This window comes from Schistocerca gregaria, chromosome 2, assembly GCF_023897955.1.
Source record: "Schistocerca gregaria isolate iqSchGreg1 chromosome 2, iqSchGreg1.2, whole genome shotgun sequence".
NCBI lineage: Eukaryota > Metazoa > Arthropoda > Insecta > Orthoptera > Acrididae > Schistocerca > Schistocerca gregaria.
Window position 1 is genome coordinate 349,922,084 of NC_064921.1, and position 22,988 is coordinate 349,945,071.

The window sequence follows — 22,988 nt, forward strand, 5'->3', positions numbered from 1 at the left end:
AGCAGACAGGATCTATTTTCACTAGGTACTTCAGATAAAAATTTACAAATACAGGACTAGTAAAGTAGTAAATAAGGTTTGGAAAAATCCTGACTGAATAAATAATTTAACAAGTAACAACTGTGTGTGTGTGTGTGTGTGTGTGTGTGTGTGTGTGTGTGTGTGTGTGTGTGAGGGGCGGGCGGGCAGCCACAGCAGGCAAGTCTGCTGCTTCGCTGGCTGCCTCATGGCAGTCAACATGTAAAATATACCAGAGAATTTTTATGCTTCCTTTAATATTTTAGGGACTCATGACAGAAAATAAAGTTATATGTAATATAAACATTTTATTTACATAGTGGTCTTTACAGAAAGTATTTTAGACATTTACAAGAAAAAACAGCTTTTAAACAACTTTTGACATTAATTACCTTGCTCCATTTCAAATCTGTGGAAATAACATAGAAGGATTCTTCTGAAATTTCATGTACAGAATAGTGATGCATTACTTTTCTGAGTTGTTGCAATGAACAGATTAAGATAACTTCTATATGTTGTCATTATATAAAGGTATGTGGTAGAGCAGCAATGAGTATACCTACCACAAATTCGCAGAAGTATTACTTTAAAACAATGAAGTAACGCAAATCTTATCTCTATTGTAATGTGAATTATATGATATATGGTAAGGCACATTTACATTACTTGTACAAAACGTTCTTATGAGGAAAAGAGAATCTTAACTTTTTGTTTCTAAAACATTTTTATTAGTTAACTGAAATCAGCATTTTTCTGACTTTATCATAACAGGTACATATAATTTGCCCAGATTTTAAAACTATTCATACAAAAATACATCTTTCCTTCCACACAGAATACTTGCAGTTCCTTTGGTTTATGACTAGGTATACTCCCTTGTCACATTTCTGTGAAACAGCATATACATAACTTTATAGCAAAAGCACATGAAAATGGCCTATCAAGTTGGTCCATATTCCATACTTGTCACTGAGAACATCTGATGAGTATTTAAGATATATTGTCAATCACAGGACATACAAAAGTTAATATACTCGAGAAGTATGCTCTCAGATCATAATTTAAGTATCTTCCTCATGTAAAATTTTGAAAGTATTGTTTCAGTTAAATAAGTTATGTTTTATATATACAGTGATAATTTTTATGTCTGTAATTTGTAACTCATTAGACTGATAGTTGTGTTCCAGCTCGTTCCAAAAAATTGTGTAATTTGTCACAAACAGTCGTGTCAAGTGTGGATCTAATTCAAATGTATAATTAATACATCAGTGAAAACTGGACAGCATTCTTTCATTTTGCAAGCTGGTGAAGTAGCACATCAAATATCTGTAGTATATATCTGACTTCCACTAGTCCATGAGCAGCTCACAGTGGAATGATAGATTACATTTGATGTGCATTGAGTCGTGTTTTAAATACATAAGTTAATCACAAGCATTCCACTGATACCAAATATTGCTCTTTGTTTTAGTGCGTACAGTCACTATAATATTGCACAAATTCTTTTGGAAGGTGGAGGTTTCTTCATTACTGCATGGATTGCCTCAATGAAAACTTCTTCAAGACCCTCACTGTCTTTCGCTGAACATTCCACGTACCGATAGGCACGGATTCTCTTCTTCATCTGCTTTGCTTCAGTAACTGATATTGTGTTTTCAACTTCATTCCGCAAGTCCATTTTAGTGCCTTAGAAAAACAAAGAGAGAGAAAAAAACATTTAAAATATTTGCAAATGAACATAAAATTGATGATTTTTTTAGGTACTAAATTTTCTGTATTGTACAATCGCATGATCATATATGAGAGTCGTTCAATAATCAATGCAACACATTTTTTCCTTTGCTAATTTCAGTTGTAAAAATGCAGAATTTGTGTGACATTTTGGGCTATTCCCTCTTCAGCTCTTATAGTTTCATGAAGTTCCAGTAATGGCAGTGTTGTATGTAGCCTTCAAAATGGAGTCTCTAACGGGGGTGTGTTCCACTGAGCTTCTTTTGGAAGAAAACCAGATAATGGCAGATATTCATTGGTGCTTGCAGAATGTCTACGGAGACCTGACAGTGAACAAAAGCATGGCGAGTCATAGGGTGAAGTGTTTGTCATCACCGCAACAAGGCCGCACACATCTGTCCAACCTTCCTCTTACTGGCCAGCTGCACACAGCTGTGATTCCTGTAATGTTGGGATGTGTGGTTACTCTCATTCGAGGTGATCGTCAGATCACAATTAAACACTTTGTTGCTCAACTGGACATCTCCATTGGTAGTGCTGACATACTTGTCCACCAGTTAGTGTACTCAAATGTACTGTAATGTCTGAATTTGGTATGTAAAGATAAGGATTTGAATTTGTAAGGGTTTTAGTATAGTCTCTGTTATTCTGGCACTTTCTCAACTGCCACCTTCTCACTGGTGTGTCAGATCAAAATATCACCTAGATGAACTTTTGCATTCTTTTACTTCATGTTTGTGCTCTCTGCTGTTTCTTTTAGCATTTCAGTTTTTGGTCCCAATGTCCAGATTTTTTACAAGAAGAATACTAGATTCTCCATAAAGGTGAGAGATTTAAATTTAAGCTCTAATCTGATTCTGCCTGGAATATTACATTGCTTCATTTCTTTCTGTTATTTAGAAATTAACTTCTCCAAGATACCATTAAGCATAATTTTTGCATTCCTGTTTTGATATCAAATCGCTTTGAGGTACTCTGAAGAATTTAACTTAGTAGGTGTTCATTAATGTTTGTTGTACAAATGTTCTTGTCTTTTCCTATTTTCCAAACTCTTTCAGCACATTTATAAGAATGTCTCAGTCAATGGAGTCATAAGAGTCAAGATCAGCTTATTACCTGCTGCTAGCATCTTGGTTTTGATCAAGATTTTAAGGATAAAGATATGTTCTGCACATTACCACCCTTTACTGAATTCTGCTTGGCATAATCAGTGCTTCTTGGAAAGTTGGATTATCCATCGGAGTTTCACAGTTGATGAGGTGTTTGGAACATGTGGCCAGATGGTCACAATTCATATTACTATATTAAATTCACCTTAAGTACAAGCAGTTTAACAATAGTTTTTATTAATGTAGTGTTTAACAGCTGCACTTTATTAATGTGTACTGAGACTTTTCGCATCCCTAAAGGCTTTCCTTCATGATAGAGTGCACATAATATGATGAACGTATTAATTACTTTTGCTGCCAAAGTATGAGTTTGTGATGTGTGTCCCTGAACCATAACTGCCATAGTTTCTTATGATTCAAAAAATTACCTAAACTCATTGTACCTAACAAATTCCATAACAAATTATAGCATCGTGTTTGTATTTATGTAAGTGGAACACAATGAGTACAGGAGCCTCAGAAACAGGAATATAAAAACTGAAAGGAAGAAAGAGTTTGGTGATATTTCTTCAGAAACCATAATGTAAGTAATCAACAGACTAGAGTACAGAAACAGGAAAGTAAAGCAGTGTGATGTGAATGCAGGAGACAGGGACAATATGATTTAGCGCAAATGTTGAGAGTAGTCTTTCCAAAAGATGCTTCTAACTCTGTTTAAATCACTCTACTGCATGTTACTTTGTATATTACAATGTATGATCCATGTGAAGAAATTCAACTGAGTCAAAAACTAGAAAATGCATGAAAGTAAGTTCTACAGGGGTGTGCAACTAGTTTTAACTGCACGGGGACACATTTGATGGTTGTAAATAATAACAGTGGTGGTCATTTCATACATTGGAAGCAAAATTACATAATTGTATATATGTGGGGTGGGGGGATAAAAATGATGTAATGTTGAACTGAATCAACAGATTTGGTTTTGATTTTTCAAGCTCCGACTTTTACAACAGTGGCGCTTTGGACAGTTAATTAGTGGGTGCCATGGTGTCACACTGGAAGTGGGGTGTGCTGTGGAGGTGCAGAGGGTGGGTGGCAGGAAGGATTTTGACTTACACGTGGTGACATAGAGGGAGGAAATGGTACACACATTCCAAAATGTTGGTGCAGACACAGTGAACAATTAAACTGTATGGCTACAGTGTAGTAGGGAGGAGAGTAGTCAATTTTATTTGTGCAAAAGTACCTCGAAGGAGATAAATGCAAGCTATGGAATGGCTGCTGGATGCATAGATCAGATTAAAATTGTGCTACCTCTGGCATCACATGTTCTATAATGAATATTTTTAAGCAAAAACGTTTGAAACTCCTGAAGTAACATAGCAAGTGTCACTTAAATGTGAAATAAGTTTAATTAATGGGATGTAAAGAATTAAAGACCAGCAAGGAACCTCGTACAAATCACTGAATTTCATTGCTGTAAAATAATTAGACAAAGGATACTTATTTTTTGACAATGAAAGTTAAAATGGTTCAATGCTTCTTGCTCATACCCACTGATTTAATTATGATGCACTGTTTTTATCAGTGGGAATTAACTTTGTACAACTGACTTGTTGTATATGATACAGATTTTTTAATACTGCATAGGTTTTGTGCAGTTATGAGTCTACAAGCCTGCAAAAATAATTTTAATTTATACAGTGTAATGATTTCTTACCAACTAAAACTATTGGCACATTAGGGCAATGATGGTGCACCTCAGGATACCACTTTGAGGCAATATTCTCAAAAGAGCTTCGACTGTTGATTGAGAAGCAAAGGAGGAAGCAGTCCGTCTGAAAAGGTTAAACAGAAATAAATAAATAACTCATTATGGCAGATGAATTGGCCCATACTGAAAGGGCCTCAGTCCACCTGACTGACTTTTGAACAGAATGAAAGAAAATGCCAATTTAATTTTCTTAGAATGTCTCTTAAGTTTTTAAAAAAAATATTTATTTTTATAGCAACCAATAAGCTTAATATTATTTTGTAACATTACTTGATTTTAGAATTTTAGGCTAGTGTGGATTCAGATATAAAAAGTATGGACTGAGGCCCTTTCTGCATCAAAATTATAATTTTAATGCAATTAATTAATTTTTGTGTATGTGTCTGCTAGAATACACAGAAAAATCACTGAAACCCTGAAGTGGTGGACTACACAGTTAATGTGAAAGAAATTGTATGTATCATCAGATATTACTGTTAAATGCAGTCATCACACAACATGATCAGTAACTCCTTCCAATATTTACATGGTCTTTAGAATTTGTAATTTCTAAACCCATAAACTGCAATCATTAAGTGGAAAAGCACTAGTCATTTCATTTTCATGCACTGGGCAGTCATAAAGTTAATCATAAAATTATTTATACTTTCAGGTGTGTAATAGCTATCAACTTGGCATATTTTATTGGGACCACCATGCTAGTAGGTAGACTGGGTACGGGTCATCGTGGTTGAGCCACAGAAAGTATGATTGATCATACCATCTTTGGCAACACTGCAACCACGCAACTTGCTCAATAGATGAAATGCTGGAAGACAAGAAGTCATTTTCTGGTCCTGAGTAGCCCTTCCCCGAATACCTTCTTTGATAGGCCTTTTTTTTTTTTATAGAACTTTTGTAACAGCAACAGTTACAATAACTTGCTTATCTTAATATTTAGTACACTGCCATAGCATAATTTACAAGAATAGTGTTGAGCTGCAGACAGTACAACCAAGAAACACATATTATGCAATTTGAAATAAACAATAATAACCTTTTAACACCAGAATAGGCATTAATGGTCATGAATAAAGTACAGTGAGTAAAATTCTTTCACATGCAGTTGGACACAAAGTTAAAATAGAGTCAACACATGGACAAACTAATCATGAAACTCATTTCAGTGTGTTGTGCCTTTAGAGTCATCTTGAGCTAAAGACAAGGATGTTGGCATATTCTGCATATTTTCATTCCCTGTGTTAATGCAATTTATCATGCTTCCAGCCGCATCAGGTGGTTGAAATACCAAGAGCTATTGACTGAGCTCTCCTCAGCAATTGTCTAGTGGTAAATAACTGTAGCATCACTGCGGTCTTGCTGTTATATAGCTGCATTGCTGGCTGTGACATCACTGATGCTCTCTCCCTCATCAAAGGTGGTAATTCCCCCCCCCCCCCCCCCCCCCCCCTCCTACACATCCATCACCCTGCTTCAACCTCATGATGGCCACATCCCAGGCTGTGCTGAGCTGCAAACCACCATCCTTGTTGATGGTGTTTTCGTATTTTTTTTTTATTTCTGCCACTTCTTTTATGGTGCTACCCTAAAATCCTTTCATCCTCATAATGACAAATGTTTTGTTGAATAGAATTCTGTGTAAATTTTCGAAAGTGTGTTCGGCATGTCTGTTTCTTCAGGACAGTGCAGGCATAAGTATGAGAGCTGTTTATGCCTTCACTATCCTGAAATATCAGCCATGGCAGAATACACTTTATAAAATCAACGCCGAATCCTATTCAATGAAACATCTGTCATTACGAGGACAAAAGGATTTTGGGACAGCGTCGTAAAAGAAGCAGTGGAAATAAAAAAGAGGCTGAAAACACCATCAACAAGGACGGTTGTTTGCAGCTCAGCACAGCATGGGACATGGCCATTGTGAGGTTGAAGCAGGGTGATGGATGTGGAGGGGGGGGGGGGGGGGGGAATTACCACTTTTACCACAGTCAGCAACGCAGCTATATAACAGCAAGACCACAGTGATACTACAGTTATTTACCACTTGACAATGGCTGGGGAGAGCTCTGTGGAAAGCTCGTGGGATTTTTAACCACCTGGCACAGCTAGTAGCTGAAGAAGATTTTATTAATTCTTATCACTGTGAGACCATGCATTCATACACAGATGTTTGTTAAGCACAAGCTAGCATAGGTAATTATACATCTTGTAGAAGGCTTTTTGAGGATCTTGGATTTCTTACACTCTTCCCAACACATTTAATGCTTAATAGTTTTTATTGTTGATAGTAAAAATCAGTCTTCAACTGAAATGTAATATACACAGTCACAATACAAGACACAAAAATAATTTTCATGTACGTTTTGCTGCCTTATCCTGGGTTGAGAGTGGAATTATGTTCTCTGATGAGACGTTCAAGAAAGCTCCCATCTAACATAAAGGGGGAAAAAAAATGTGAATCTCTGCCACTTCGAAAGAAATTTGAACACTTATCTCATTGGCTACTCTTCCTACGAACTATCTGAATAGCTAGAGCCAGGGATTTAAAATTTTTGTTTGCTACATGGCAAGTAACAGTGTTTGTTGTTGACGGGAATACAAATATGCTGCTGAAATGAGGCTTTGTTCAGTTTTTAAAATAATTGACATGTTGCTTTTGGTAACACAAACTGTTTGTATACAATATTCAACACTCTTCCGCAATATTCATATTTTATTATTGAATCAGAGTATTCATCCTTGATAACATATTCGCTGGTAAACCATTAGTAAAAATATCTGATGCCTAATCTCATGGTGAAATGTACTTCTACGTTGACCTTTTTCTCACTAACCAATTTAAGGTGGGCTTCGGGAGATGAATCCTGTGCTGTTGGAGCAACATTAACAGCATGAGTTACATCTGAATGTGTTCTTAGTGTTAAATACATGAAACTATCAGTAAGAGAGCTGGTAGTGAATCACCTGATATTCATCCAGATTCAAATAGGAATGATTTTGAACTTGATCACTCATACCATACATTGCCAACACACTTTTCGTTATGTGGTTTGGTTACTCTTCGCAAAATTTTCTAATATTTGGATTTGAAGGCCACTTCACTTACCACAACAGCAAACTCTTCTTGTAATTGTTTTGATACTGTGAACCATTTCATTGTGTCCCATTTATCAACCCATTACCCACATGAAAGGAAAGAGTTACATTTTCATTAAAATACACACATGGTTCAGCACTGCTCTCCTCTGAAGGTGATTTCTTTAGATGTTCTTTCAAACACTCAACATTTGGCTGTTTGTGTCAACCCATACATGCTTTGAAGCAATCTATACACGTTACCTGTATCATCAACTTAATATTGTGGCTGATGTAGGTAAATTTCTTCCTGCTACATACTATTCAGGAATACCATTTTAACATCAAATTGTTTAATGTTCCAATTTCATTGAACAGCAACATGCAAAGAGGTTCTTATTGTTTCAGATCCATCCACAGGTCTAAATGGTTCAGAGAAATCAATTCCAGGCCTCTGACTAAATCTTTCTGCAACTAATTTTGTCTTTTAGCAGACAGTATCATTGTTATTATTCAGTTTTATTGCAAACACCCATCGCTTACCAGTAGCTACCCTTCCAACCGGTAAATCAACAGTTTCCAAGTACAAAACTTTTGATGTGAATGCATTTCTTCTTCCATTGCAACTTTTCAATTTTTTACATCTGAAGACTTCACTGCTTCATCATAGTCTTCGGTAATTTCCTTCAGCATCATCACCCTTAGTTGCTCAGGTTCATTATGGTAGCACACAGACCTTCTAGTTGTTTCTCTATTCTTCAAAACTTGATGTCCATAAATATTTTCAGCTCCACTTAAAGAGATGTCATTTTCATCTTAAAACACTTCGTCATAATACAGGGTGAACACAAAGACTTGCCTTGATTATAACAAATTATTACAGAATAACCATTTGAAATAATAATTTACATTTGATGCCATTACATAGGTTAGTGTGACTAGTGTGTTCCCCCCCACCCCCCCCACCCCAAGACCACTTATGTTAGTAACGTGCGCTCCCTTGGTAGCTCGGAGAATGTTGAGATGATATTCCAGTTCCCGCCAGGTGTTTCATAGTGTGTTTTGTCACAGAACCCACAGCAGCTTGTATCCTATCATTCAGTTCGTCGATGTCAGCAACTGGTGTGACGAAGACTCTGTCCTTGATATAGCCCCAGAAAAAAAAAAGGTCAAGGGGCGTAATGTCTGGAGAGCAGGGTGACCAGGGTGTTGGACCGTTCCTTCCAATCCACTGATCCGGAAATGTTTCAGAAATCATGCACTACCAAAGCCCAGTGGCGGGAAGGGGGGGGGGGGGGGGGGGTGCTGCTACATCTTGCTGGAACACTAGTTGCTGACATCGACGAACTAAAGGCTAGGATACAAGCTGCTGTGGGTATTGTGACAGAACACATGTTACAAAACACCTGATGGGAACTGGAATACCGCCTAGACATTCTCCGAGCTACCAAGGGAGCACAAGTTGAGGTTTACTAACGTAAATGGTCTTAAAAAATACTAGTAACACTAACCTATGTAACGGCATCATATGTAACTTATTATGTCAAATGGTTATTCTGTTATAAATTTTTATAATCAGGGCAAGACTTTGTGCTCACCCTGTATTATAGGACAGTATTTTCTTCTCATGTTCCTCATCATTCAAATTAGACAGTATCACATGTGTAAAATCGCCCATAGTCGAGATGTCAACTAACTTTATGAAAGCACTTTTCAGCAGTTTTTAAAACTGTGTGCCCGACCGAAACTCAAACTCGGGACCTATGCCTTTCGCGGGCAAGTGCTCTACCATCTGAGCTACCGAAGCATGACTCACGCCTGGTCCTCACAGCTTTACTTCTGCCAGTATCTCGTCTCCTACCTTCCAAACTTTACAGAAGCTCTCCTGCAAATCTGTAGAACTAGCACTCCTGAAAGAAAGGATACTGCGGAGACATGACTTAGCCACAGCCTGGGGGATGTTTCCAGAATGGAATTTTCACTCTGCAGTCATGCTTCGGTAGCTCAGATGGTAGAGCACTTGCCCGCAAAAGGCAAAGGTCCCGAGTTCGAGTCTCGGTTGGGCACACAGTTTTAATCTGCCAGGAAGTTTCATATCATGCCACACTGTTTTCACCATCTACATAAATATTCCTAACTTCCTTCTAACCTTATCTTTTGCCATAAGAGCTGTATCACTCTGGAACCAGATAAATCCTTAAAAATAAGAAAATATCAATAGCCATCTAAATCCTTTCTTCCATTGGAGCATAGACAATGGCGAAGGCTAACTCTTGTGGTCTACTTGATTTATAGACTCATTTACCAAAAACTAGCTGTTGTATTTCACTTACCATACAATCTTCGTAAAATTTACTTTGACCTTTACATTGATACTATGTGCTGTCAGGAATGATTGTACGTGGTATTTACTCAGGTGCCCAAATCTTTCTAGAGATATTTGAAGAGTATCAGCAGCTTCTTTTGCAACAAAAGACTTTTCTTGCTAAATTCCGAATCCATTTCACTGCCAAACAGTGAAGTTCAGTCTTGCTTTCAGATAGGGGAACAGCAATTGGTATGTTGTTTCTTTGAAATAACCATATCTTACCACTGTTTTTGGTGCTTTGATCAATGCCTTTTTCTCCAGCCTTTCTAACAGAAAATAGGTTAGAAGGGACATTGAAGTGAAAATGAAACAAATGGAAAAAACTTTATTATTTCAAAAGTAATCATCATAACTGCACGAGTGCTTTCCAGCGAAACTTCTGCATAACTGAAACAAATTTGGCAACATGGATGTCCATCAGAGTATGCTGCAGGAGTTTCTGTGGGAAGCCCTTACACATTCTCCATAAAGTCCCGATCTCGTCTTATGTGATTTAAATATCTTTGGAGTCCTGAAGGAAGATATTAATGGCTGTCGATTTGCTTTGGATGAAGAATTGCACGTCTGGGTGCTATCGTGGTTCTGTATGCAACCACAAACATTATTCCATGAAGGTATTGACCATCTTGTCTCGCAGTGGAATAAATGTATTAACAGTTAGGGTGATTACTCTTAGATAATAACAGTTTACTTTTTTCCATTTGTCTCATTTTTATTTGACTGTCTCCTATACAAGCACCATCTGGGAAGTACCACACTCCATCAAAATATCATTTTGTCCAACTTTTACCATCAAAAGTTTCAAAATCTGTATGACCATTTCCCAATATTTTGATGTGCACATTATTGTTAGCATTGTCTACTTTCTTTGCTGTATGAAAAGGATTGTACAAAACATACCAATCTTGACAGTTCATTTCATAATGTGTAGCACCATTATCAACATATTATTTGTCACACACTGATATATCTGCACTTGCAGTTAATTCAGACATATTGGACATCATCTTTCTTGGACTTACTTGTGATGGTATTTTGACAGCTGATAATATTGCAGAACCACCACAAGCTAAGACAGTTCCTGGATAAGTGACATTAACCTTTGCAAAACAGATTAAGTGCATCTTAAATGCAGTCTTTTGAAAAGTGTCCATATTTACCACAGAAAAAACTTTTTCTCATCTCATGTACTTGAATTTTCCTCTTTCTGCAAAATAACAATTTTATTTTTTCCCCATTGCTGTATTTAAATACTTTTCTTGGATGTGGGATACATTGCAGTTGCTAGATTTGTTTCAACTCTTCCTTTTAATCACAATTCATAATCCAGACACCTTTTCTGCAATTTATGCCATGTTTTGTCGTAAGGAAAATCAGGTTTACCTATTGGTTTATTGAGTTTAGCCATCTTTATTTGAACTTCATCAGATTTTGGTAAATGACATTGCATACTACATGGCCATTCCCATTCCATATTCAAGTTCAAATAAAGATGGCTAAACTCGGTAAACCAATGGGTAAACCTGAAGGTTGTGTTGCAATACCACTGACCACGTCATTACCTGTGTCACATTCCAAAATAATTTTCATGAGAATTTGCCTCATTGTCCAGCTCTCTTCACCACTTAATTTTTTAATTTATTTTATTTTATTTATTTTTATTTTTTCTCTCTCATAATTTTCTTCTTAGCCAACCATGTCAATTGGCATCATTTTCCTCTTCTCTGTCATCTTTTAAATTCGCAAAGATGTTGAATGAGTTACAGGACCCAGCATTTATAGATATAAAAATATTTTCTTTGAAAAATATGATTGAAATCTGAAGAATACCTACATCCATATCTATGTCCATACTCTGCAAACCACTGTGAGGTGCATGGCAGAGGGTACATCCTATTGTACCAGTTATTAGGCTTCTTCCTTTTCCATTCACGTCTGGAGCACGGGAAGAATGATTATTTGAATGCGTTGGCACATGCAATAATTATTCTAATGTTTTCCTCACAATCTCTATGTGAGCAGTATGTAGGGGGTTGTGGTATATTCCTAGAGTTATTATTAAAAGCTGGTTCTTGAAACTTGATCAACAGACTTTCTCAGGATAGTCTATGTCTGTCTTCAAGAGCCTGCCAGTTCAGTTCCTTCAGTATCTCTATGACACCATGGATTACACAAACCTGTGACAATTCATGCTGCCTTTCTCTGTACACATTCAATATCCCCTGTTAGTCCTATCATGAGCATTATTCTAGAACCATTCGCACGAGAGATTTGTAAGTGATCTCCTTTGTAGATTAATTGCACTTCCCCAATGTTTTACCAACAAACCAACATCTACCACTGTTTTATGCAGAACTGAACATTTGTGATCATTTCATTTCATTCCCCTACAAAGTGTTACAGCCAGGCATTTGTATCAGTTGGCTGATTACAACAGCTACTCATTGATATTATAGTCATAGGCTACTACGTTATTTCATTTTTTGAAGTGCAAAAGTTTACATTCCTGGCCATTTAGAGGAAGTTGCCAAAATCTGCACCACTTCTATATCAGTCCAATCTCTGACTGAATGTTTATGCAATTTCTTTCAGATAGTACTTCATTATAGGTAACTGCATCATCTGCAAAAAGCCTGATTTTACTGTTAATATTTTCTGCAAGGTAATTACTATACAACATGAACAGCATGGGTCCAAACATACGTCCCTGCGGCACACCCAAAGTTACTTCTGTATCTGAATAACGTGTTGCATCCTTCATACCAAAAGGTTCTCAATCCAGTTACACATTTCAGCTGATACCCTCTATGATGGAACTTTTGACAACAAGCATAGGTGGAGTACTGAGTCAAATGCTTTCTGGACTGCCTTTCTCCAGAGCATTCAGTACATATGTGGGAAAAGTGTGAGCATAGTTTCACATGATCGATGTGTTTGGAATCCATGTTGGTTGGCTTGGAGATGCTCATTAGTTTCAAAATACCTCTATGTGTGAATTATAAATATGTTCTAAGATTCTGCAACAAATCTGTGTCAAGGATATTGGAAGGTAGTTTTGTGGATCACTTTTATTATCCTTCTTGTACATGGGTGTGACCTGTGATTTTTTTCCACAAACTGGACACAGTCGTCTGTTGAAGGGATCTATGATAGATTATAGTTATAAGAGGGGATAACTTTGCCAAAATGCAGTGCAGAATCTTAATGGGATTCCACTGGGCACAGGAATTGTGTTCAAACGATTTCAGCCATTTCTCAACACCAATGACACTAGTATGTCTTCATTCAGCTTTTCAGTGGTACAAAGATTAAATTGGGGCAAATCTCCTGTGTTTTCATTGTAAAAGAACATTTAAAAACACAGTTAAGCATTTCAACTGTTGTGTTGCTTTCTTAAATTTCAGTTCCCATCTCATTCATTAGGAACTGGACATGAACTGTGTTGCCATTAACAGCCTTTACATATGACCAGAATTTCATTGGGTCCTGTGAAATATCACTTGGCAATGATCTGCTACAGTAGTCACTGAAAGCATCACACATTGCTCTCTTGACAACCAAACATGTTTCATTCAGCATCTCTCTGTCTATAGCCCAATGTTTTTTTAGTCCTATTACACAGTACTCTCTGTTTCTTTAGAAGTTTCTTTACAGTGACTGAATACAATGGAGGTTCCCTCTCATTATAAACTATTCTACTGAGTACATATCTATCCAGTGCATGATCAACTATTCCTTTAAACTTGAGCCACAGTTCCTTCTACATGCTACTGCCCTGTCGTGAAAGCCTATTTTACTGAACATATATATCTTTTTGCTTGTTTTTATTGTCCTTTGTACTTTGGTAATCATTGTTGCCATGACCATATCAGCATCACTGATATCAGTTTTGATGTGGACATCCTCAAGGAGGTCAGTCTGTCTGTTGTCTTCAGAGGCAATATATTTGCATCATGAATGGAGTTCTTAACTGTGTGTTCTGGGTAGTTTTCAGAGAAGGCATTTAATAAAGTTTCACAGGATGTCTTATCATGTCATCACTACCTTTGCAATCAAGTAAATATTAAGCTACTAACAAAGATAAACATTAGCTATATAACAAAACAAAGAAGTCTGGAGCTTTTCTTTAAGTAGCAGCTTTCATCTAATTCATGTAATTAAATTTAAACCACATAAGTGTGAATACCGTTATGCAGTGTATTGACAGTTTATTGATAATACAGTTTGAAGTTTCTATGATATCTTTGTCACATGTTAATATATATCGTGACTCATTTCACATCCCTCAAAGTTCTCCTCCTGATGGGATCTATGGAACACAATAAATTTATGAATGAAAATAAGTGATTCCATGCTGCTTTAACTCTATGGAAGATTTCAACAGTCGCAGTGGCTAATGCATGAAAGTATGCTACTTTCTTATCAATATGTGCCTGAAGTTTTGAGTGATTGAGAGAACAGTTTAATAGTGATTGAGAGAACAGTTGAATCATTCTGTATCGTGGTGGGACAGAACAGAGCAACTGACATGTGGTCTTGTGGTATCTTGTTGAAAGTTGACTTCATGGAGATCTCAAAGATAGCACACATCCAGAGGCCTCAATCAACAGAAAAGTAAGAGCTTCTATTCATATTACTGCCTGTATATGAACCGAAGGTGATTGTCATGTACCCACTATATTGTTATGCTGGTCACAAAACCAAGCTTCATCTGAAAAGACAATATGGTGCCATTCCTGTGTCCAATGTTGTCAATGGCTGCGTCACTGTTGGCACACCTGTGTCTGATGCTGTGTCAAGAAAAGCCACAACAACAGTTGCCATGCTGACAGCCTGCATTGCTCCAGCCATCATCACATTGTGTACGTGGCCACTTGTGTTGCAGCATATGAACTGCATTCCTGACTCAAAATACACATTGTGTCTGTACAATCCTGCTAGTCTGAGTGAACAATGTGACTGCCTTCCCAGGTGCTAGTTGCAAGGCGCCACTGAGATCCTGCATGACATGGAGTATCAGTTTTGTATGCGTGGCAGACATGGGATCCTGAGCCATGCAGGCTGCAATATTGCAGAGCATTACACTCCCGTCTTGATAAGCTCTGATCCTGCCACTATCAAATCTCAACAGATGCTGGTATACATTTTTCCTCAATTCACAGGATGTAACATGATCTCACAAACAACCAACATTCAAATACAAGTGCCAATGAGAAACTTGCTGTGTAATCTTTCCTTGTGTATTGAATGTGGATGCCATTTTTCGTACCTACTCAGTGTGATTGTGCTGAAATGTTTATAATTTGTATAACCAACCATGTTGCACACTTCATGCCAATCTGACATTTGTTACAAGCTGCCTTCGTGATGTTATGATTATAATAGCCAATAGTATAAATTACTTTACTCTGTACCCTCATTTGCTCACCACAAACTTTTCTGTCCGTGAAAGGAATGCTTCACTCCATTACAAACCGCTTTCTGTGACTATATACCTATAGTTTGAGATATTGGTTCCTCAGGCATTACTCCTCAAATTCTGCTTCTTGCTGCTTCTTTTTCAGGTAAGTATATAAATCACAATGCAAAAATACCCTTTCTTGGTGACTCAATTCCATTTGGTGATTGAGAATTTTTGTCCATTGTTCCTAATATTTCAGGTGTTCAAGATTTCTGTTTTCATTAGTGTGAAATAAACAGTGACTGACTATATATTTACTCCTCGCCTTATTATGGAGGCAGTTGCAAGCTCCTGACACCCCCCCCCCCCCAAAAAAAAGGTAATTGTGGGCTGATTTACTGGAAACAGATACTCTGTTACTAGTAACATTTGGAAGCCGGTAGCCCATTCAAACTTTTAACTAGTGCTTCAATCCCAAATCTCATATTAATAACAGAGTACTTACATTTGGATAAGACAGGGGTCTAAGTCTTTCATAGTCTTCCTGTCCAGCTGTGTCCCATAATGTCATGTTAAATTCTTGTCCATCAACAGTTATGTTGTCTGCATAATTATCAAACCTGTAAAATTGATGTTATCTCGTCTGAAACAATTCTTGTACCATTTTATATTCACAATATGAGATTTAACTAGTGTACATGATATCCTTGAATTAAGGCACAAAAATTGCCATACACAATTAATATAACTGGATAGCTAAAAGAAACTACTCACAAAGTGCAGCAGGAGAAAAAACATACAAAAAGTTTAAAAATATGTGCAAGCTTTTGGTGCTTGTGGCTCCTCCTTTTTGGCAGAAGGGTTGAAAGGGAAGAAAGAGGGGTGAATAAAAATGATTAGCAAGGTTTAAGAAATGTGAGAGTTATGGGAATGTTGCCCAGAACCCCATGTCAGGAGAGACCTACTAGAAGGGGTGAGAAGGAAAGACTGATTGTTACAGACTGCATCCATCAAGATTTAAAAACTTAAAGGTGGAAAGAAGGCTAATAAATAAAGCAGAGATCACTGACAAAACATCATGCAAGAGTTAGTAAGACTGAAAGCTAAGTCCATTATATGTGGTAGAAGTGGAAGGGAGGGGGGAGACAGGATAGATAGTTTTTGAGAAGAAATTCTGAGACCGATAAATTTTAAAAAAAATTAGTGTAAATTAAGGCTCGGTTGGTGGCAGGAATCAAGAACACGTAACAACAGTTCCCACCTGCGGAATTGTGGGAAACTGGTGTACGGGGGAAGAATCCAGATGTTACATGTGGCGCTGAGGTCACAACTACCATGTTGTGGAACATGCTCTGCAATAGGATGTTGTGTGCTGCCAGTATACTTTGTCTATGCCCATTCCTCCTAACTGATAACTTGTGGTAGTCATACCAATGTGGAAGGCCGAACAGTGTTTACATAACAGCTGGTACATGACATGTTGTTTCAGAGGTGGCTGTCCCATTGATAGTATATGTTCTGCCAGTTAAAGAGCTGGTACAGGTGTTGGTAGGAGGGTGTGCAGGGCAAGTGTTACAGTGGAAGTGGTCACAGGGGTAGGAGCAAAACCAAGGTGAAACCATGTCTAGACATCACGGGGTTGGGTGGACCCCTCGTTATAGATATTATATATCGTCGGCTGGACAGACTGGTAAAACTGGACAGGTGGCAAACTGTGGTGGAACTAACATCAGATTGCATGCTGGGCAGAGTACAAGTGTGTCTGAACATGCTGTGCACTGAACACTCCTAATGACAGGCCTCCGCAACTGATGATCATTCATGTGCCAATGTTTACACCATGACATCAGCAACTATTACTGAAATGGGCACATGACCATCGGCACTGGACATTGGTGCAGTAGCAGCAAGCTGCACGGTCTGACGAATCCTGATACCTTCTTTACCATGCCGATGGAAGGTCTTCCGGGAAAACAGCTCCTCAAAACCTGTACTGCAGGATGGAGACAAGCTACCAGGAGAACAGCTCCTCGATATCTGTACTGCGGGACGGAGACAAGTTGGTGCCGACTCCAGTATGCTCTGGGGAACATTCATGTGGGCATCCACAGGTTCAGTGGAGCTCATACAGAGCACCATGACAGCCAAGGAGTATTGTACACTGGTTGCAGGCTATGTACACCCCTTCATGGCGATCAGCCGGCTGGAGTGGCCGAGCGGTTCTAGGTGCTACAGTCTGGAACCACTCATCCACTACGGTCGCAGGTTTGAATCCTGCCTCGGGCATTGATGTGTGTGATGTCCTTAGGTTAGTTAGGTTTAAGTAGTTCTAAGTTCTAGGGGACTGATTACCACAACAGTTAAGTCCCATAGTGCTCAGAGCCATTTGAACCTTCATGGCGATCATGTTTCCCTAAGCAGTGGCATTCTTCAACAAGATAATGTTTCATGTCACAAGGCAAGGAGTGTGATTGAGTGGTTTGAGAAACACAGTGGCGAGTTCCAATTGATGTGCTGGCCCCATAATTCCAGATCTGAACTCGATTCAACACGTCTGGGATGTGATTGAATGTAGCATCAGAGCTCATTGCCCCCTACCCGGAATTTACAGGAATTAGGTGACCCGTGTGTACAAATGTGGTGCCATTTCCCTCCAGCAACCTACTAAGGCCTCACTGCTTCCATGCCAGAACGTGTCACAGCTGTTATCTGTGACAAAGATGGATGTACTGGCCAGGAGGTAGGTGATCATAATGTTGTGGCTGATCAGTGTAAGTACTGTTGTTTGTTAGTAGGTTTAATATGGACAAAAGTGTGTAGCTGACCATTGGTGAGGATGGCATCAACATCAAGGAAAGTGGCCTAGGATTCGGAATAGGAGTGTCTAAAATTTAAGTGGGGGAATGTATTAAGAGAATACAAAAATTTTAGCAGGCTGGGGCTTACCATTGATATCATTGTGTCTAATGTAAACCAGGGGTTGAAGACTTGTGGATCCCATGAAAGCCCCCTCCAAGTGACCCATGAAAATATTGGCACAGGAAGGAGCCATCCTGGTTCCCGTGGATGTGCCCCTGATCTCTTTGTATGTCTGCCCCTCCAAGGTAAAGTAGTTGTTTGCAAGTGTAAAGGTAATTAAGATGAGCAGGAAGAAAGCTGTAGGTTTGGAATCAGGTAGGTGCAGGGGATGATGGTATAGAGGAAGGTGAAAAGCATGGTATTTGATGGAAGTGGGACAGGCGTAGTTTTCAGATGGTCTATGAAATGTTTGGTGTCTTTAATGTAGGAGGAGAGTCTTTGCACTATAGGTTGCAAGTGTGGGTCAACTAAGGCAGATACACATTTGGTGGGAGCTTTGAAGCCAGCAGCGATCACACAACCAGGGTGATGGGTTTGTGGATCTTAGGAAGAACGTAAAAGGTGAGAGTGTGTGGTATGGATGGGGCAAGAAGTTCTGTGGATAGAGGTTTAGTCCCTATGAAGGGTCTGAGGTTATAAGGATGGATTGTAGTTCAGTTTGTATCATAGGGGTGGGGCCTTGATGGCAGATGCTGTGCAGAGAGGTCAAGGCAACTGCCATAGACCCTCATTTACATACTGCGCCAAGTACCATAGTGGTAGATCCCTTGTTTGCTAGGAGGTTGATGATGGAGTAGTCAGTTTTTAGGAAGCAAAGAGTCTGGATTTTTGCAGAGGACAGGTTAGAGTCATGTTGTGGGGAGCTGAGAAATGGCTGTGATGCAATGCTGGATGTTAGGGATTCTTGTAAGGCTTGTAAGGAATGATTTTGAGGAAATTCTTGGAAGGCTTGTAAGGAGTGAATTTGAGGAAGTGTTGGTGGATCAGGATGGGATCATAATTGAACTGTTGAAGACAGGGTTCAATGTCATGTTCACTGTTGGGGAGGTTTTTGGATAGGGTTGCAAAGTTATATCTCCAGTTGACATTATGTATGAAGGAAAGTAGGCCCTTCATTAAAGCAGCATGATTAAATGCAGGTTTAGGGCTGAAAGTGTCATCTGGTTCCCCCCCCCCCCCCCCCCCCCCTCCCCTGACACCAGTTTGTTGTAACTCTACGGAAAGGAACTGGCGTTAGAGTTTGTCCTTGGTTCTCGCCATCCACAATTTACATTAATTATTTTCTTTGCTATCCTCATTCTCATAATTTCCTCTCAGTAACTATTCCTTCCTTCAATCCCTTTTAGTTTTCTATATCTTTTATTTTCTGAGCAGTCTATTTCCTCCCCCACCTCTACCACATATAATGCACTTAGCTTTCTGCAGGACGTTTTGTAAATAATCTCAGTCTTGCTTTTTAACCTATCTTCCACCTTTAAGTTCTCAGGTTTTAAAATCTCGATCCATGCAGTCCCCCAATAACTTCCCTCCTCATCCTGTCTGGTAAGTCACTCCTGATCCAGGATTCCAGATGATGTTTCCAAACTTTCCCCATTTCTTAAACCTTTCCAGTCCTTTCCTTCATCCCTCTTTCTTCCCCTTCAAACTTTTTGCCAGAAGGAGGAGCCAAAAGCTTCGAAAGCTTGCTCATTTCTTTAATCATTATATGTGTTTTCTGCCACCGCTTCATGAGTACATGTTTTACATCTATCTAATTATATAATATGTTCAAAAACTCTCCATACATGATTAATAAGTGATAAATAAGTTGTGATACCTTAAAACAGTTATATTGTCCTCAGTAATTAATTATAACATTTTCTATCCATAATTAATCTATAGATATACTCTTAACAATGCTTTGTATGCTCCCTTTGTTGGGAAAGTTGCAGGACAGCCTTAAAAATATTGCATTTGCAAGTAATGACCCTAGTTCGTATCAAAGTAGTCCTCTTGGCTATCTATGCAACAGTTGCCAATGTTTCTCGAGGTCTTGGAAGCAAGCAGGGAAATTTAAACTGTGATGCTTCCAAGCTCATTTGTCACAGCCTGCTGGATGTCTGCAATATCTTGATGAAGCTTTCCTTTCAGTCGCAAGGCAAGAGGTCTGGCGAATGTGGCAGATGTGGGATGTCGGGCTGATATTCGGTAACAGATAAAGCATTATGGTGTCTTGCATTGTCATGCTGTAAGAACCAGTCCTGAAAACGCAAAAAATCATGGCGGTGACTCTGATTGCTTGTCACAAACATTTTTTTGGGTTTTATGTAAAGAATTTGATTCACTGTTTCAACCTGAGGAATATATCATGGTGAATCAATCCTTTACTATCAAATGGCATGAACAACATTATCTTCGTTCTCAAAGGTTGTTGTTTGACCTTTTTTTTAGGCTGGTGATCCTGGACTCCGCAATTCAGCCCTTTGATGCATCGTGTGAGGGTGATACTGGTAGCACCTACTGTCATCCCCAGCAGTTATCTTTGACAGAAATGTGGGATCATATCTGGCTCTATCCATTTTACATTAAGTTTCTGTTCCTCTAAATATTCATGTAATGTCTTATGACACATCGTGATTCAAATTATGTTCCTCCGATTGGCATCATGATATTCTTGCAATACCTGCCTTACATGCTCCATGTTTTCATCAGCATGTGATGTAAACGGGCGACCAACTCTGGGATCATCTTTCACTGAATTTCTGTCTTCACTAAACCTTTTGTGGCACTTGAAAACATGACTTCTTGAAAGTGCCCCACTTGCATGTGTTTGCTTAATCATTGTCTACATTTCACTAGAGGTTTAGCTTGACACACAACTTAATGTTCACTGTTTGCTCACAGTCAGCATCCATTGTGTCACTGTAACTAATGCACCAAGAATGCTAAGCACAGCCCCGGCACCTAGTGAATTTGGCAGAAACATGGCCTACATCATTTCAAGGATGTACACATACCAGGTAACATAAAACTATCATTTGTTCCTTTTCAGTATTGGAAACTCAAAAATAAAAAACCTTTCCTGGAACTTTTCTGACAAAGGGGGTATACGATGATACTGTGAGTAGTCTTGTGGTGATAATTTTGCCATCCCTCCCTTAATCAGTCATGATCATGACAAATATATAAAGTTTTCTGTTAGAATGAAGTGACTTGCAACAAGCAATAAAAAAAAATTACTGAACTTCCTTACAGGCAGCTTTGACAGTAGTTACTCTAGATCTACACCCATACTCTGCAAACCTTTGTGAAACACATGGTACCACATTGTACCACATATTAAAGTTTCATCCCATTTCGTTTATGTATGCAGCATGGGAAGAATGACTGCGTAAATGTCTCGGTGTGAACTGTAATTAGACCAATCTTGTCTTCGAGATCTCTACGAGAGTGACACACAGTGGGACTGCACCAGTATTTTATGGATTCCTATATCAATACTCATTCTTGAAAGCTTGTGAGAAGGCTTTCATCATATAGTTGGAACCACTCATCAAGTGTCTACCAGTAACAGGTTTTTCAGCATTGCTGCAGTTCTATCAAGTGAGTAAACAAACCTGTGAGCATTTGTCCTTTATATGCATTCCACATCCTCTGTTAGTCCTATATGGTATGGGTTCCACACCCATCAAAAATATTGTATTATGTTTCACGGAAGCATTTTGTAGTCAATCTCCGGTAGATGATTCCCAATGTCTTGCCAGTAAGCCAGAGTCTGCATTGCTCTACCTATGATTGAGCCTATGTGATCATTCTATTTCATACTCCACAAGTAGTTACGCTTACGCATTTCTGCAAGCTGGCTGAGTCCAGAGATGGCTCATTGACATTTTGGTCACAAGATACTACGTGTTCTTGTTACATTTCTGAATATTTAAAGCAAGCTGCTAGTCACTGCACAACTTTGAAGTCTTATCAAGATCCAACTGAATATTTGATGCAGATTTTGCAGAAAGAACTTCATTAAAGATTGCAGCACGCACAAAAAATCTCAGGTTACTATTACTATAGTTTGCTAGGTCATTAATATACAATTTAAAATTTTCTATTTTTGGATACACAGCCTCAAGGTGTTTTGAGAATGCAAACATGGCCCAAGTGCAGTGTATTCTTTTTATTTTCCATGTGATTGGCCAGTTTAACCATGGATCATTTTCAAGAACATATCTTAAGCTTCCAGTTTATCTCACATTCTAATACATCACTGTTACATCTAAGAGATATACACTGTATTTTTGTGTGTTTGTAGCACAAAAACAATACAGTAGTTTATGTGATTACATCCATTAGCTGACACAGTGATTTAATAAAGCTGGAAGATATGTGTTTGAAAATGTTCCACAGTTGAAACTGGCCAATTGCACAGACAATAAAAAGAATACAGATTACTTGGACCATGTTTTCATTCAGCTGAAATTGGCCAATTGCGTTGAAAATAAAAATAATACAGCCTGCTTGGACCATGTTTTCATTCCAAATTAATATACAGCATGAACAATGTGTTCAAACACATTTCCCTGGGCAATGCCTGAAATACTGCCACAGTGTTCAGTGTCTCCAACCGACACAGCATACTGAGTTCTCCAACCTAAAAATCCTCTAACTAATCACATA

The 22,988-nt window shown here is 38.5% G+C and overlaps 1 protein-coding gene across 4 annotated transcripts in view; it reads right to left on the reverse strand.

Annotated features, from left to right (window-relative positions):
• Window positions 1-306: 306 nt before the first annotated feature.
• Window positions 307-22,988, reverse strand: part of LOC126337029 (ras-like GTP-binding protein RhoL) — a 350,016-nt gene continuing 327,334 nt past the window's right edge. For all 4 annotated transcript variants that reach the window (XM_050001312.1, XM_050001313.1, XM_050001311.1 and 1 more), the window contains 3 exons: window positions 15,982-16,096; window positions 4,579-4,696; window positions 307-1,704 (listed from right to left, as the gene is read on the reverse strand). In XM_050001312.1, coding sequence (XP_049857269.1) covers window positions 1,502-1,704; window positions 4,579-4,696; window positions 15,982-16,096 — 436 coding nt within the window. In that variant the 3' untranslated portion in view covers window positions 307-1,501. The remainder of the gene's footprint in view (window positions 1,705-4,578; window positions 4,697-15,981; window positions 16,097-22,988) is intronic.